We start from the raw sequence: 16,634 nt of genomic DNA on the forward strand, positions 1-16,634 counted from the left end.
CAATGGCCAAAGCTGTGACAATCTGAGGAGCAAAATAAACAATGGGGCTTCCCTGGTGGTGCAGTGGTTGAGAGCCCGCCTGCCGATGCAGGGGACGCGGGTTCGTGCCCCGGTCCGGGAAGATCTCACATGCCGCGGAGCGGCTGGGCCCGTGAGCCATGGCTGCTGAGCCTGCGCGTCTGGAGCCTGTGCTCCGCAACGGGAGAGGCCGCAACAGTGAGAGGCCTGCGTACCGCAAAAAAATAAATAAATAAATAAATAAAAATAAACAATGATAGTACTGGATTATAAGCCATAGAGTCAAGTAAGTATCTAAGAATCCTTACAGAGATTAAAAAATAATAGAATAAATACAGAAAAGAAGAAACAGCTCTGCCTAAGGAAAACTTCAACTAATAAGTATAGAAGAAATGGGGGAAATAGAAAATAAGCACTTGACCAAGATATTGTCGTAATAAAGTGATCAAGGTTTACATCTCTAGTGATAAGACATATTAACCTCACTACTCCCTAAGATAGTCAGATCAGTTCTGTAGTATTCTTGCTAAAAACATACAACCTCAAACCTAATAATGAGAAAATATCAAACAAACCCAAATTGAGGGATATTTACAAAATAAACTGACCAGTACACTTTAAAAGTCATGGTCAGGAAAGACTAAGGACTTACTACAGGTTGGAGGAGACTAAGGAGACATGACATCTAAGTGCAACGTAAGGCTCTGGATTGGATACTGGAACAGAAAAAGGACATTCATGGGAAAACTTCGGTTCCATATAAAATCTGTAGCTTAGCTAACAGTATTATACAAATATTAATTTCTTAATTTTGATAATTGTGCTGTGGTTATGTAAGTATTAACATTAGGGGAAGCTGGGTGTAGGGCATACAGGAACTCTGTGCTATTCTTATACCTTTTCTGTAAGTCCAATAGTATTTTAAAATAAAATGCTACCAAGTATCAGAATCCAAAAAAGTGAATAGATGTATAACAAAAAGTGAGGATGTGAGAGTTGTCAACAAACAGATATTTTAAGTAAACTTCCAGAAAAGGGAAATTCCAGAAAAGGTGCATATTAAAAGAATGAAACAAAAAGAAGGCTACCACAGAAGAGATGGGAGACACTCTACCCAAAGGAACTGCACTGAAGAAACAGGTATGGTGAAGGAAAAAGAGGCAGGACTGAAAACAAGAAATTTAAGAATGTTAGCTGGTTAAGGAGGCCAGGACTATAGCTCAACACCTTAATTACCTTTCCTCTATGCCAGCAACCCAGGGAAAACATTCAGATGATTCTTTCTTAAGAAAAGGATGTGTCTGGAGAAAGCCAAGCCCTCTAATGTGGATACTGTCCCCCACGTACAGTCATTTAGGAAGATACAGAGACCATGAGCCATCTTCTGGAATGCTAACCCTAAGTGGGATTTGACGGTCCATACACTCTAACCCGCAGTGGCTGACACAGAGCTCCCAGTTGACCCATTTACACAACCACAGGGAAAACTGATACCAGTTACTACTTTCATGAATATCAATGGCAAATTAGGAATATCCCAGCATATACAAGGAGACACAATATTATGAAGAAAAACAAGTTTAAAATAAACATAAACAACTCTGGACAAAACAGAGATAGTTCAGGAACAGAAATAATAATCTCAAAGAGATTCAAGAAAACATTTTATCTAAAACGCAGATATGCTGTTATGAAAAAGAACAACTAAAGAACAAGGGAAGCACTTAAAGATAAAACTGCAATTGCATAAATTAGTAAGGTATCTGAAAAAGTAAAAATTGAAGTAGTCCCTTATAAAAGGAAGCAGATAAAATATATAATGACAAGTGGGAAAACAGACATAAATGATCAATATAGAAGTCTTGTATTCGAATAATAGGGTCCGTGAGAATGCTGAGAAAGAGAGAGGAGAAAATTTTCAACTAGTAGCAGGAGATAATTTTAGGAACTGAAGAATGACTCAAGTCTCCAGATTTGATAATTCTAACCACTGCCAAACTCTACGTATAACAACATATACACACTTAGACATATTCTCATGAAACTTCAAATCCCCAGAGATCCTTAAAAAAAAGTTATCCTCAAAAAGAGATGAAGAATGAGATTGGCATTAAACTCCTAATCAGAAACACTGAATGTCCTTACATTCTGAGGGAAAATTATTTTTTATTTTTTGCGGTACACGGGCCTCTCACTGTTGTGGACTCTCCCGTTGCGAATCACAAGTTCCGGATGCGCAGGCTCAGCGGCCATGGCTCACGGGCCCAGCCGCTCCACAGCATGTGGGATCTTCCCAGACTGGGGCACGAACCCGTGTCCCCTGCATCAGCAGGCAGACCCTCAACCACCACGCCACCAGGGAAGCCTGGGAAAATTATTTTTAATCTTTAATTCTACTTCTAGCCATTACATACTAGGATTAAAGTATGTTAAACATACTTTAAGACATGTAAGGACTCAGAAGTTTAATTTCAACGTACTCTTTCTGAATAATTCACTTGGGAATGTACTTCTACAAAGCAAGGAAGTAAAACAAAGAAATAGACAGGCATAGGACCAAAGTAGTATATATATCATAGGAAAATGATAAAGAGGGCCCACTGAGGATTTGTACATGTATTTCTTTGCTAGAAAACAAATGACTGGACAATCACAACTAGCTGCTGGACAATCATCGACAGGAAGACACTGGAACTCAACGAAAAAGATACCCCCATAAAAGACAAAGAAGCCACAATGAGATGGTAGGAGAGGCGCAATCACAGTAAAATCAAATCCCGTAACTGGTGGGTGGGTGACTCACAGACTGGCGAACACTTATACCACAGAAGTTCACCCACTGGAGTGAAGGTTCTGAGCCCCATGTCAGGCTTCCCAACCAGGGGTCTGGCAACGGGAGGAAGAATTCCTAGAGAATCAGACGTTGAAGCCTAGTGGGAATTGATTGCGGGACTTCTACAGGACTGGGGGGAACAGAGACTCCACTCTTGGAGGGCACACACAAAGTAGTGTGTGCATTAGGACCCAGGGGAAGGAGCAGTGACCCCAGGGGAGACTGAACAGGACCTACCTGCGAATGTTGGAGGGTCTCCTGCAGAGGCGGGGAATGGCTCTGTCTCACCGTGGGGACAAGGACACAGGCAGCAGAAGTTCTGGGAAGTACTCCTTGGTGTGAGCCCTCCCAGAGTCCATCATTAGCCCCACCAAAGAGCCCAGGAAGGCTCCAGTGTTGGGTTGCCTCAGGCCAAACAACCAACAGGGAGGGAACCCAGCCCCACCCATCAACAGTCAAGTGGATTAAAGTTTTACTGAGCTCTGCCCACCAGAGCAATAGCCAGCTCTACCCACCACCAGTCCCTCCCATCAAGCCTCTTACATAGCCTCATCCACCAGGGGGCAGACAGCAGAAGCAAGAAGAACTACAATCCTGCAGCCTGTGGAACAAAAACCACATTCAAAGAATGATAGATAAGATGAAAAGGCAGAGGGCTATATACCAGGTGAAGGAACAAGATAAAACCCCAGAAAAACAACTAAATGAAGCGGAGATAGGCAATCTTCCAGAAAAAGAATTCAGAATAATGATAGTGAAGAGGATCCAGGACCTCGGAAAAAGAATGGAGGCAAAGATCGAGAAGATGCAAGAACTGTTTAACAAAGACTTAGAAGAATTAAAGAACAAACAAACAGAGATGAACAACACAATAACTGAAATGAAAACTACACTAGAAGGAATCAACAGCAGAATAAATGAGGCAGAAGAATGGATAAGTGACCTGGAAGACAGAATGGTGGAATTCAGTGCTGTGGAACAGAATATAGAAAAAAGAATGAAAAGAAATGAAGACAGCCTAAGAGACCTCTGGGACAAGATTAAATTCAATAATATTTGCATTATAGGGGTCTCAGAAGGAGAAGAGAGAGAGAAAGGACCAGAGAAAATATTTGAAGAGATTATAGTCAAAAACTTCCCTAACATGGAAAAGGAAATAGCCAACCAAGTCCAGGAAGCGCAGCAAGTCCCATACAGGATAAATCCAAGGAGAAACACACCAAGACACAGAATAATCAAACCGGCAAAAATTAAAGAAAAATTATTGAAAGCAGCAAGGGAAAAATGACAAATAACACACAAGGGAACTCCCATAAGGTTAACAGCTGATTTCTCAGCAGAAACACTATAAGTCAGAAGGGAGTGGCATGATAGACTCAAAGTGAAGAAAGGGAAGAACGTACAACCAAGATTACTCTTCCTGGCAAGGATCTCATTCAGTTTGGATGGAGAAATCAAAAGCTTTACAGACAAGCAAAAGCTAAGAGAATTCAGCACCACGAAACCAGCTCTAAAATGAATGCTAAAGGAACTTCTCTAAGTGGGAAACACAAGAGAAGAAAAGGACCTACAAAAACAAACCCAAAAGAATTAAGAAAATGGTCATAGGAACATATATATCGATAATCACCTTAAACGTGAATGGATTAAGTGCTCCAACCAAAAGACACAGGCTTGCTGAATGGATGCAAAAACAAGACCCATATATATGCTGTCTATAAGAGACCCACCTCAGACCTAGGGACACATTCAGACTGAAAGTGAGGGGATGGAAAAAGATATTCCATGCAAATGGAAATCAAAAGAAAGCTGGAGTAGCCATATTCATATCAGAGAAAATAGACTTTAAAATAAAGAATGTTACAAAAGACAAGGAAGGACACTACATAATGATCAAGGGATCAATAAAGAAGAAGATATGACAATTTTAAATATATATGCACCCCACATAGGAGCACCTCAATACATAAGGCAACTGCTAACAGCTCTAAAAGAGGAAATTGACAGTAACACAAGAATAGTGTGGGACTTTAACACCTCACTTACACCAATGGACAGATCATCCAAAATGAAAATAAATAAGGAAACACAAGCTTTAAATGACACAATAGACCAGATAGATTTAATTGATATTTATAGGACATTCCATCTGAAAACAGCAGATTACACTTTCTTCTTAAGTGCGCATGGAACATTCTCCAGGATAGACCACATCTTGGGTCACAAATCAAGCCTCACTAAATTTAAGAAAACTAAAATCATATCAAGTATCTTTTCTGACCACAACGCTATGAGTTTAGAAATGGATTACAGGGAAAAAAACATAAAAAACAGAAACACATGGAGGCTAAACAATGTGTTACTAAATAACCAAGAGGTCACTGAAGAAATCAAAGAGAAAATCAAAAAATACCTAGAGACAAAAGACAATGAAAACACAATGATCCAAAACCTATGGGATGCAGCAAAAGCAGTTCTAAGAGGGAGTTCAAGCCTACCTCAAGAAACAAGAAAAATCTCAAGTAAACAATCTCACCTTAAACCTAGAGGAACTAGAGAAAGAAGAACAAACAAACCCAAAGTTAGCAGAAGGAAAGAAATCATAAAAATCAGAGCAGAAATAAATGAAATAGAAAAAAGAAAATGATAGCAAAGATCAATAAAACTAAAAGCTGATTCTTTGAGAAGATAAACAAAATTGATAAACCATTAGCCAGACTCATCAAGAAAAAGAGGGAGAGGATTCAAATAAAAATTAGAAATGAAATTAGATGATGAAAAAGGAGAAGTTACAAGAGACACCGCAGAAATACAAAGCATCCTAAGAGACTACTACAAGCAACTCTATGCCAAAAAAAAGGACAACCTGGAAGAAATGGACAAATTCTTAGAAAGGTATAAACTTCCACAACTGAACCAGGAAGAAACAGAAAATATGAACAGACCATTCAAAAGTAATGATATTGAAACTGTGATTAAAAATCTTCCAACAAACAAAAGTCCAGGACCAGATGGCTTCACAGGTGAATTCTATGAAACATTTGGAGAAGAGCTAACACCCATCCTTCTCAAACTCTTCCAAAAAATTGCAGAGGAAGGAACACTCCCAAACTCATTCTATGAGGCCACCATCATCCTGATACCAAAACCAGACAAAGATACTACAAAAAAAGAAAATTACAGACCAATATCACTGATAAATATAGATGCAAAAATCCTCAACAAAATACTAGCAAACAGAATCCAACAACATATTAAAAGGATCATACACCACGATCAAGTGGGATTTATCCCAGGGATGCAAGGATTCTTCAATATACACAAATCAATCAATGTGATACACCATAGTAACAAACTGAAGAATAAAAAACATATGATAATCTCAATAGATGCAGAAAAAGCTTTTGACAAAATTCAACACCCATTTATGATAAAAACTCTCCAGAAAGTGGGCAAAGAGGGACCCTAACTCAACATAATAAAGGCCGCATACGACAAACCCAGAGCAAACATCATTCTCAATGGTGAAAAAGTGAAAGCATTTCCTCTAAGATCAGGAATGAGACAAGGATGTCCACTCTCACCACTATTATTCAACATAGTTTTGGAAGTCCTAGTCACGGCAATCACAGAAGAAAAAGAAATAAAAGGAATACAAATTGGAAAAGAACAAGTAAAACTGTCACTGTTTGCAGATGACATGATACTATACATAGAGAATCCTAAAAATGCCACCAGAAAACTACTAGAGCTAATCAATGAATTTGGTAATGCTGCAGGATACAAAATTAATGCACAGAAATCTCTTGCATTCCTATTACACTGATGATGAAAAATCTGAAAGAGAAATTATGGAACCACTCCCATTTACCACTGCAACAAAAAGAATAAAATACCTAGGAATAAACCTACCTAGGGAGACAAAAGACCTGTATGCAGAAAACTATAAGACACTGATGAAAGAAATTAAAGGTGATACCAATAGATGGAGAGATATACCATGTTCTTGGATTGGAAGAATCAATATTGTGAAAATGACTATACTACCCAAAGCAATCTACAGATTCGATGCAATCCCTATCAAATTACCAATGGCATTTTTTATGGAACTAGAACAAATCATCTTAAAATTTGTATGGAGACACAAAAGACCCCAAATAGCCAAAGTAGTCTTGAGGGAAAAAAACAGAGCTGGAGGAATCAGACTCACTGACTTCAGACTATACTACAAAGCTACAGTAATCAAGACAATATGGTACTGGCACAAAAACAGAAACATAGATCAATGGAACAAGATAGAAAGCCCAGAGATAAACCCACGCACCTATGGTCAACTAATCTATGACAAAGGAGGCAAGGATATACAATGGAGAAAAGACAGTCCCTTCTATAAGTGGTGCTAGGAAAACTGGACAGCTACATGTAAAAGAATGAAATGTGAACACTCCCTAACATCATACACAAAAATAAACTCAAAATGGATTTGAGACCTAAATGTAAGACTGGACACTATAAAACTCTTAGAGGAAAACATAGGAAGAACACTGTTTGACATAAATCATAGCAAGATCTTTTGTGATCCACCTCCTAGAGTAATGGAAATAAAAACAAAAATAAACAAATGGGACCTAATGAAACTTCAAAGCTTTTGCACAGCAAAGGAAACCATAAACAAGACGAAAAGACAACCCTCAGAATGGGAGAAAATATTTGCAAATGAATCAATGGCAAAGGATTAATCTCCTAAATATAGAAACAGCTCATGCAGCTCAATATTAAAGAAACAAACAACTCAATCCACAAATGGGCAGAAGACCTAATTAGACATTTCTCCAAAGAAGACATACAGATGGCCAAGAAGCACGTGAAAAGCTGCTCAACATCACTAATTATTAGAGAAATGCAAATCAAAAGTACAATGAGGTATCACCTCACACCAATCAGAATGGGCATCAACAGAAAATCTACAAACAACAAATGCTGGAGATGTTGTGGAGAAAAGGGAACCCTCTTGCACTGTTGGTGGGAATGTAAATTGATACAGCCACTATGGAGAACAGTATGGAGGGTCCTTAAAAAATTAAAAATAGAATTACCATATGATCCAGCAATCCCACTACTGGGCATATACCCAGAGAAAACCGTAATTCAAAAAGACACATGCATCCCAATGTTCACTGCAGCACTATTTACAATAGCCAGGTCATGGAAGCCACCTAAATGCCCATCGACAGACGAACAGATAAAGAAGTTTTGGTACATATATACAACGGAATATTACTCGGCCATAAAAAGGAACGAAATTGAGTCATTTGTTGAGACGTGCATGGATCTAGAGACTGGCATACAGAGTGAAGTAAGTCAGAAAGAGAAAAACAAACATCGTATATTAACGCATGTATGTGGAACCTAGAAAATGGTACAGATGAACCAGTTTGCAGGGCAGAAGTTGAGGCACAGATGTAGAGAACAAACATATGGACACCAAGGGGGAAAGTCGTGGTGTGGTGGGGATGCTGGTGTGATGAATTGGGCGATTGGGATTGACATGTGTACACTGATGTGTATAAAATGGATGACTAATAAGAACCTGCAGTATAAAAAAAAACAAAAGAAACAACTAATGCTAAACTTTCTTTGGGTTATTTGTATGGAAATATGTTAATATAAATGTTTCAGACATTACATGAAATTTCTAAAAATCTTATATTTTCAGGTATAATGTTATGTCATAATTCTAGTTATTACTTTAAAATGTATATCTCAGAAATAACTAAATTTCTTTGTCAACTGCATTATTATGAGCTTTCATCAAATCTTTAACCGTGGTCATTTTTAAGTCTTTTGTCATTTACAGACAGTTCTGGGTGTACTGTGATGCTTTTGCAAATATGCTCCTATAACAGGGTTTCATCTTCAAGGAATTCAAGGAAAAGACTCTGACAAGTACAGGTTTCTGGTAACTGACTATACTGCTGAACTGAATGAATAAGCATTTTCCTAACTCTAATGGAAAACTGATGAACTCATAAAAGTGCTAACAAAAGATCAAGATGAAAAAAACATTAATTACATGGGACTGAATGAACTGATGAGGATGATTATAATTCTTGTGACTTTCTGTTTGAATTAAAAAAAAAAAAATCCGGGAAATGTTTTCTGCCGGTATCATGGTTTGTCCGCTAAACTGCATCGTCACTGTGTCCCAGAACATGGGCATCGGCAAGAACGGGGACCTGCCCTGGCCCCTGCTCAGGAATGAATACAGGTATTTCCAAAGAATGACCACAACCTCTTCAGTAGAAGGTAAACAGAATTTGGTGATTATGGGTAGGAAAACTTGGTTCTCCATTCTAGAGAAGAATCGACCATTAAAGGACAGAATTAATATAGTTCTCAGTAGAGAACTCAAGGAACCTCCACAGGGAGCTCATTTTCTTGCCAAAAGTCTGGATGGTGCTTAAAACTTACTGAGCAACCAGAATTAACAAATACAGTGGACATGGTCTGGACAGTGGGAGGCAGTTCTGTTTATAAGGAAGCCAGGAGCAAGCCAGGCCATCTTAGACTATTTGTGACAAGGATCATGCAGGAATTTGAAAGTGACACATTTTTTTCCAGAAATTGATTTGGAAAAATATAAACTTATCCCAGAATATCCAGGGGTTCCTTCTGATGTCCAGGAGGAGAAAGGCATTAAGTACAAATTTGAAGTATATGAAAAGAACAATTAATGTGAAAGTGTTTTCTGATCTATTTCAAGCCTCCTCCTCCCCCAGAAAAATTATGTATTTTTTGTTGTAGAGACTTTTGTTGACTTTATATCTATGGATAATTATTTCTAAGCAAAGTACTTTTATTCCCCATTAATCTTAACTAGACTGTATCAGATACCATCTGAACATACCATCAGAAACATTTCTTGCTGTAACTTCCTGAATGCCCATCAAGAGTCAAGAATAGGTGACCAGCACTTGCCTAGGGTAGAATATCTACCAAGACAGCCCAAAGTGGGAGAGTGCCCTGGTAGCATGAGTTGAAACCAGAGCCTATAGTGCTAGGAGCTAGGCAGATGGGTACAAAGGTCAGAAATGGATTATAAACAGAAGAGCTAGCATTCGGTTATTTAAATTAGATCAAAAGAGGGACTGGGAATTACTTTATATCACACTTCTGAAAAAAATTCTCTTCACTCAGACCAGGAGTCAGTAAGTTGAAAAATCCAGGATATTCCACAGGCATAGTAAAGAGGCAGGTACGAGACTACCTTTTCGGTGGTTAAAGGAGAAGGTTTGAGACCTTAAGAAACTTTGTTCCTGATCTTCATTGAGATTGCATGGGATGTTACAATGACAGAACAAGAATTGGCTGCTCTTTACAAAAAAGAATAATCTAATATCAAACATAATGGCTAAAATTAAAAATTCAAAGAGGTAATATATTGAGAATGAATATTGCTAGAAACCAAAATTAGTAAGTTAAAAACTAAACTTCACAGAATTAAAAAATGAAAATTAAAACATGTTTTACCCATCATGTTAGCAAAGATTTAGATTAAGTATCCAAAAAAATAGCATTTTCTGCCTTATAAATTGGTACAACCTTTTTAGAGTATAAGTTAGCAATATCAATTAAAATTCAAAATATTCTGGGTTCGGACCCAGAACTTCCACTTCTATAAATTAATCCTGAACAAAGATATGGACCCAAGAGTATTTGTTGCAACTTTTTTTTTCAAACTTAGAAACAGCCCAAATGTTGATTAATAAGAAATAACCAATATGTCTATAAAATGTAACATCTGCAACAGTTAAAAAGAATGAAGTACTGACAGGAAAATGCCAAAAATTGCTAAATTAAAGAAGCAAATTGTGTATAATACTCAAAATGTTTAATAAATGTTCATGTGTGGGAAAAAGCATGCTGCAAAAAAAAAAAAAATCCCACAAGGACTCAGAGGCAAAAAATATACAAATCAATTTTCACTGCAAAGTAAAGGAGCTGTTCCAGTGGAGGATTACTGGACTGAATGTCAATATTATGACATAGTATGAGAGTGTTTCATGTTTGGTAATTGCAATCATTGTTGCTTTTGTTGTGGTCATCCATTTACAATGCTTGGCGTCAGTCTATCTCTTGTAAAAATAAAATACAGTGTGTGTGTATGAAAAAAAAAGAGGGAGGAGATATGGGGATATAGGTATATGTATAGCTGATTCACTTTGTTATAAAGCAGAAACTAACACACCATGGTAAAGCAATTATACTCTAATAAAGATGTTAAAAAAAAAAGAAAACAAATGACTGAAGCAATAAAATGGCATCTATGCTTTCTCATCTTCACCTGATCACTGGAGATTGTCATGCTCTCCTTGGAAGCAACTTTCCTTCTCTGTTACTGCATGTCCTCTCCCCAGGTAAGACTCATGCTAGAGAGAGTACATTGAGCTTATAAAAATAAATGGAGACAAGAATACTACTACTACTACTACTACTAATAAAAGGAGACACAGATCATGTGATTAGACACTAAACACAGTAAGGAGAAAAGAATCCCATTCTGGATTTCTTTCCATGAAATGTGATTCTAATTCAAAACCTCCTCAGCTAGAATCAGATCTCTGGATTTATTTCATCTCTAGTCAATGGCCAAAGAACTGGTGGCACTGACGCTGAGTCATGTGCTGTGACTAAACAGAACTCCACTAGTGATTTCCCAAGACTCACCTTGGCATGTGCTGAGTCAGCAGTGTGCTATGCTACCCACTCCTTCAGCATGCTCTGTGCAGGGGAGCATGCTTTGCTGTGGCTTTAAGGAAAACAAAAAACTCGGTTCCACAGCCTTCAACTCAAAATTTAAAGCCTTTCAAAGCATTTTACCGTATAGAGTTACTCAACAATATTTTTATATTCATTCAGAAGTCATTTATTGAGCCCCTATTATGTGAGAGGCCCTGGGTTTGTGCCCAGATTCATATATATGAATAAGTTGAAGCTCTGCTCTCAAGGAGTTCATAACTTAGGAGGAAATGCAGAGGGGAAACATGTCTTTGCAGTATAGCGCGCTACGAATTCAGGCACAATGTACCAAGAGACATAAGGGAGTGGGTAGCCAACAGGGAGGAACGCAGCACGAAGAAAGTTCACCCAAAGAAGGGACATGAAAAGTGAATTCGGACACCAGTGTAAGAGGTTGCCAGGAAGAAAACTTAGGGAGGACAGTTCAGGCAGATGGATTAGCAAAAGCACAAAGGCACGGACATCTGAAAGGACATGGAGGCTTGTGAAAATAGTCTGATATTTCTGGAGCATGTGGAGTATATACGGTAGAGGTAGCAGAGGAGTGTGTATCCCAGATCCCAGGCCCTACATGTCTGCAACAGAACCAGAAGAGCCTGATGTTGAGGAAACCAGGGGCTGAGGGAGGGTGGTGTCCAGTATTTCCAGAACTGGAGTAGACCACAGTATAAAAGCATGACGAAGGTCATCCCATTCACTTTCCTCACTCAACAAATCTTAACCAACCACCTGCAATGTGCCAGGCACTGTTGCAAGGCTAGGGTTAAGAGCAAAGTCTCTGCTCTCTTGCCTTCAAGGAATTTGCATGCTAATGGAGAAGAAAGTGTACAGATAATAGATAAGCAAGTGTGTAGTAAGGACTAAGAGGGAAAATAACATAGACAAAGTCATGGGAGGTGGTGCACATTTAGATGTGGGTATACAGTGAAGGATGGTCTCAGGTGGGGACAGTGAACAGAGCACTGCACTGTATGAAGTGAGGAAGAAGGGCAAGCGAATCCTGGGGGAAGAGTACTGCCCTGTGGGAATAGTGGGTGCACAGGACCTGAAGTGGGAGGATCTTCAGTGTCTTCAAGTCGGCATAAGGAGGTCACTGTGACTGACACAAAGTGAATAAAAGGAAAGATGGCTGGAAGTGAGGCCAGAAAAGTGACATAAAGCTAGTTTGTGTAGGGCCTTATAGGCCATTTTAAGGGCTTTGGATTTCGTTTTGAATGAGAAGGGAAACTGGAAAGTTTTGAGCAGGACGGTGACATGATCCGGTTTATATTATTTCTGTCCTCATCAATTAAGCAAAGTATTTAAAAGTGTCCTTTAGAATGATGAGGTCTTTTTGACCTCTGAGGTGGCAGATTCTGATTCCCTGTATAATTTATAATGGCACATTATAATCATGCAAATATGAATTATAGGTGAAAATCCAAGCCTACATTTTTCTTTATAGTTTAATTGTAGGTCATTGCTTAAAAGCATCAGATTGTAAAATCAAACATTTTCAAATGCTACAAGGACTTCTTTTTAGATTTTTCTTACAAAATTAAAATGCACATTAGAGCATACATGCTTTTTCATCCATCTGTACATGTCTGTGTACAAAGTGCAGTAGAAGGATGCTCCCACGGAAAACGCCTCATGACAGTTCACGCTTGGAGAAGTGGTGAAGGCAGCACATCAAAGAGCAGCTGCTAAAGAGATCCCCGGCAGCGGTTGTGGTTGCTGCGCTTCAGGATGGCCCCCAGCACCTCACTCACCACTGGACCAGTGCCCTTCTGGGAAGGCACCAAAGGAAGGGATTATCATGGGCATTTGTGGAAGAGGGTCAGTGCTGGGAGCTCTAAACACACCAAGTATAACTGGTGTTCTCCACCAGCACCAACCAGAGTAAGCCCTGCTCTTCTTCCTTAACCTTCACCCTCCATCTCCTCACACAGTCAACACACACACACACACACACACACACTTTGTTCCTTTCTCTCTTGCACCATCTTCCTTTTTCTTTATTGATTCGGTTTTCCATCTTTGGCAGCTCCCTTTCTCTTTCAGACCCATGTCCAACCCATCAGGACATCCTGTTGTCTACACTTTCAAACTATTCAGAAATTTACCACATCTGAACACCTCCATTATCATTACCCTGGCCTAGGTCTACATTTCTTACCTGGATTACAGCTACAGCCTCCTAAGAGGTACCCTATTACCTCCACGTCCCCCAACCCACTCTCTACTCTTTCAACACAGTAGCCAGGTTGACATACTTAATTAGGTCCTCATCATATTTCTCAGGGTAAAAGTATTTTTAAATGACCTACGTCTCTGCACAAGGAAGCTGACTAGCCTCTCTCTGAGCCCATCTCTTACCACTCTCTGCCAGAACTCTATTCACAAATATGCTAGACGCATTCCAGCCATCGGGGTTAACAACAGCTCTTGCCTCTGCCTGGAGTGCTCTTTCCCCAGATGACTAACTCGCCCACCTCAATCAAATCTTTGCTCATATATAATTTTCTCATTAAGACATTCCCCAGCTCTGTCACTCCTAACTCTTTTATTCTGTTTTTTCCCCCCATAACACTTATTATCTTCTAAAGTGATACATGAGTTACTTATTATGTTTATTGTTTATTTTATTGTCTAATTCTCTCTACTAGACACAAGCTCCCCAAGGGAAGAAACTGTTTGCCTCTTTGTTCACAGATGTACCCCAGGGACATAGAAGAGTGCCTAGCATGTGTTAGATATTCAATAAATAGGTGTTAAATGAAATGTCAAATGATAGTTCCTGTGATTTTTTTGTGCTTTCAGCTCAGGTTTTCTTGGTCTCTCATTCTTCCTGAAGTTTCTGTACATTTCACAAATAGATATTGAAATGAGGTTTCTCCAAAAGCCTTCCAAGAAGGGGACCAAACTCTGCAATGTTTTCTACTGCCTGCCATCTTGAAATTGAATTCTTCGGCTTCAACTGTAGTGCACAGAAAGACTCCAACTCAAGACATCCAGTTTCTATTCTTGGCACTGCTCTTAACTGTATGACCTTAGTAAACTTTCTTCAACTATTATTTTCCTCAACTGTAAAATGACACGGGCGGGGGGAGGGGTGGGCAGGGAGAGGAGATTCACTTAAATGGTCTCTAAAGTCAAATGCAGCTCTCACATGATTTGTTATGTCTCAGAGGTACTACAGCAAAGTGATGCTTTTTCCCCTTCTTATTCTCTTTCTCTTGCATTTGATAAGAAAAACCATTGCCTGGGTTGGGGGAGCGGGGGTGAGGTATTTGGGTGAAGGTGGTCCAAAGGTATAAACTTCTAGTTATAAGATAAATAAGTTCTGAGGATATAATGTACAGCATGGTGACTATACTGTATTGAATATTTAATAGCTGCTAAGAGAATAGATCTCAAAGGTTCACATCACAAGGGGGAAAAATTGTAACTATGTGAGGTGATGGATGTGAACTAATCTTATTGTGGTGATCATTTTGCAATTTATACATATATCAAAACATTATGCTATACACCTTAAATTTATACAATGTTGCATGTCAATTGTATCTCAATAAAACTGAAAAAAAAAAAGAAAAGAAAAACCATTTTCTCAAGCTCAACGTCGTTTCCGATCAAAATCTTTGCTACATATCAACCTATCTGCCCTTATCTTTTCAGGTCAACTCTGAGGTGTGTCTTTCCTTTGATGACTCTGGACTCTACAGTCGAGAGCAAACTACTTCACAGCAAGAACAAAGTATTTATGAGCTAAATTCCTAGAGCGGAATTTTTTAGATTTTGTAAAAGTAGTACTTTTAAAGAGATTAGAGTTCTAAATATGCCATCTAATGAGTTTATACTATTATTTTGCTACAATAAGATGTTAATTACAGTATGCTGTGTTTTTAAAAGACTGAATCCTTGATGAGAATAAGGGAACTATTTAAAAACAGCACATTTCAAAAGTTAGCGTAATAGGTCTAAATCTTATTATATTACTTCATTTAAATGTGTGTGTATATCAGAATACCACACAATATATTCTAACTAGGAAAATATAAGTATATATATTCAAACTAAATATATATGTGTGTGTATATATACACATATATGTATATAATATCTAATTATATATATATATCCCTAGTCCATAAAGTTAATTCATTTAATTACAGTTTTAAATGTGACATTTAGTAAGTTTATATTGCTTTAGTACATTAAAATGTCAATGTTAACTTTAGAATTCTGTTAAAAAAAAGAGTATTTTAAGGGACTAAGGGACTTTCCTTGCTTAAGATGTGTCATAGAACCAGTAATAGTTCTGAGTAATTCAGAGATATTACTCAATGTTTCTCTGAGCTGAGAGTTCAGAGAAATATCCTTCTCAATGGTAGCTCTTCCTGGTTTGGGACACTGTCAATGAGTGTCATGTTATTATATTTATACCATTATATTTGGTATTTCTCTGAATGTGGAGAGATGCTAGCTTCCCAGGCAAAAATCCCATACTCAAGTATAGCAAGCTGGGAAAAATTATAAGATTGCTAGTCTATCAAAATGGATAAAGTGATTCTTATCTAATTACCATATAAAAACACAGTGGTAATAGAATTAAGAGATTTGCTTTTGTTGAACTCTATATTGAAATTTGGTTTAGAAAAATTAACAAACCAGAATTAGGAGACATAATTGGTTTGGAGTTTTTAGATGTCATTTAAGAGTTAATATTTAAATTTTATTAAAATGAACATTCTTTTGCTTTGAAATATAGAAAGAAATGTATATATGTTTATATGTGTCCCTTTCTAGTCATTATTTTATGAAAGTATATAAATACCATGTATTTTAATATGCCAAAATGTGGCTATAATTTTGCAACAGTGGTTTTCAAGAAATATTTTATTATGATGCCAAATGTGGGTCCAGTAACTTACAGATGGTCTTATGTCTTTAGTTTTATAAGTATTGGTAAATCAGTTCTTCCTAATTTGTAAAAGCTAGG

The 16,634-nt window shown here is 38.0% G+C and overlaps 2 protein-coding genes across 2 annotated transcripts in view; one reads left to right on the forward strand and one right to left on the reverse strand.

Moving 5' to 3' along the window:
- The window catches only part of HDAC9 (histone deacetylase 9), a gene marked incomplete at its 3' end in the record, with an annotated part of 936,726 nt that overhangs the window by 153,395 nt on the left and 766,697 nt on the right, over positions 1-16,634 (reverse strand). The window lies entirely within an intron of this gene.
- LOC309966464 (dihydrofolate reductase-like) lies at positions 8,730-9,620 on the forward strand. The gene is given in 3 exon segments (XM_082846546.1): positions 8,730-9,304; positions 9,307-9,461; positions 9,463-9,620. Coding segments are annotated over 3 exon segments (579 nt in total). The 5' UTR covers positions 8,730-9,003; the 3' UTR covers positions 9,586-9,620.

The sequence above is a fragment of the Leucopleurus acutus genome (genome assembly GCF_964270905.1).
Source record: "Leucopleurus acutus genome assembly, chromosome: 9".
NCBI classification, from domain to species: domain Eukaryota; kingdom Metazoa; phylum Chordata; class Mammalia; order Artiodactyla; family Delphinidae; genus Leucopleurus; species Leucopleurus acutus.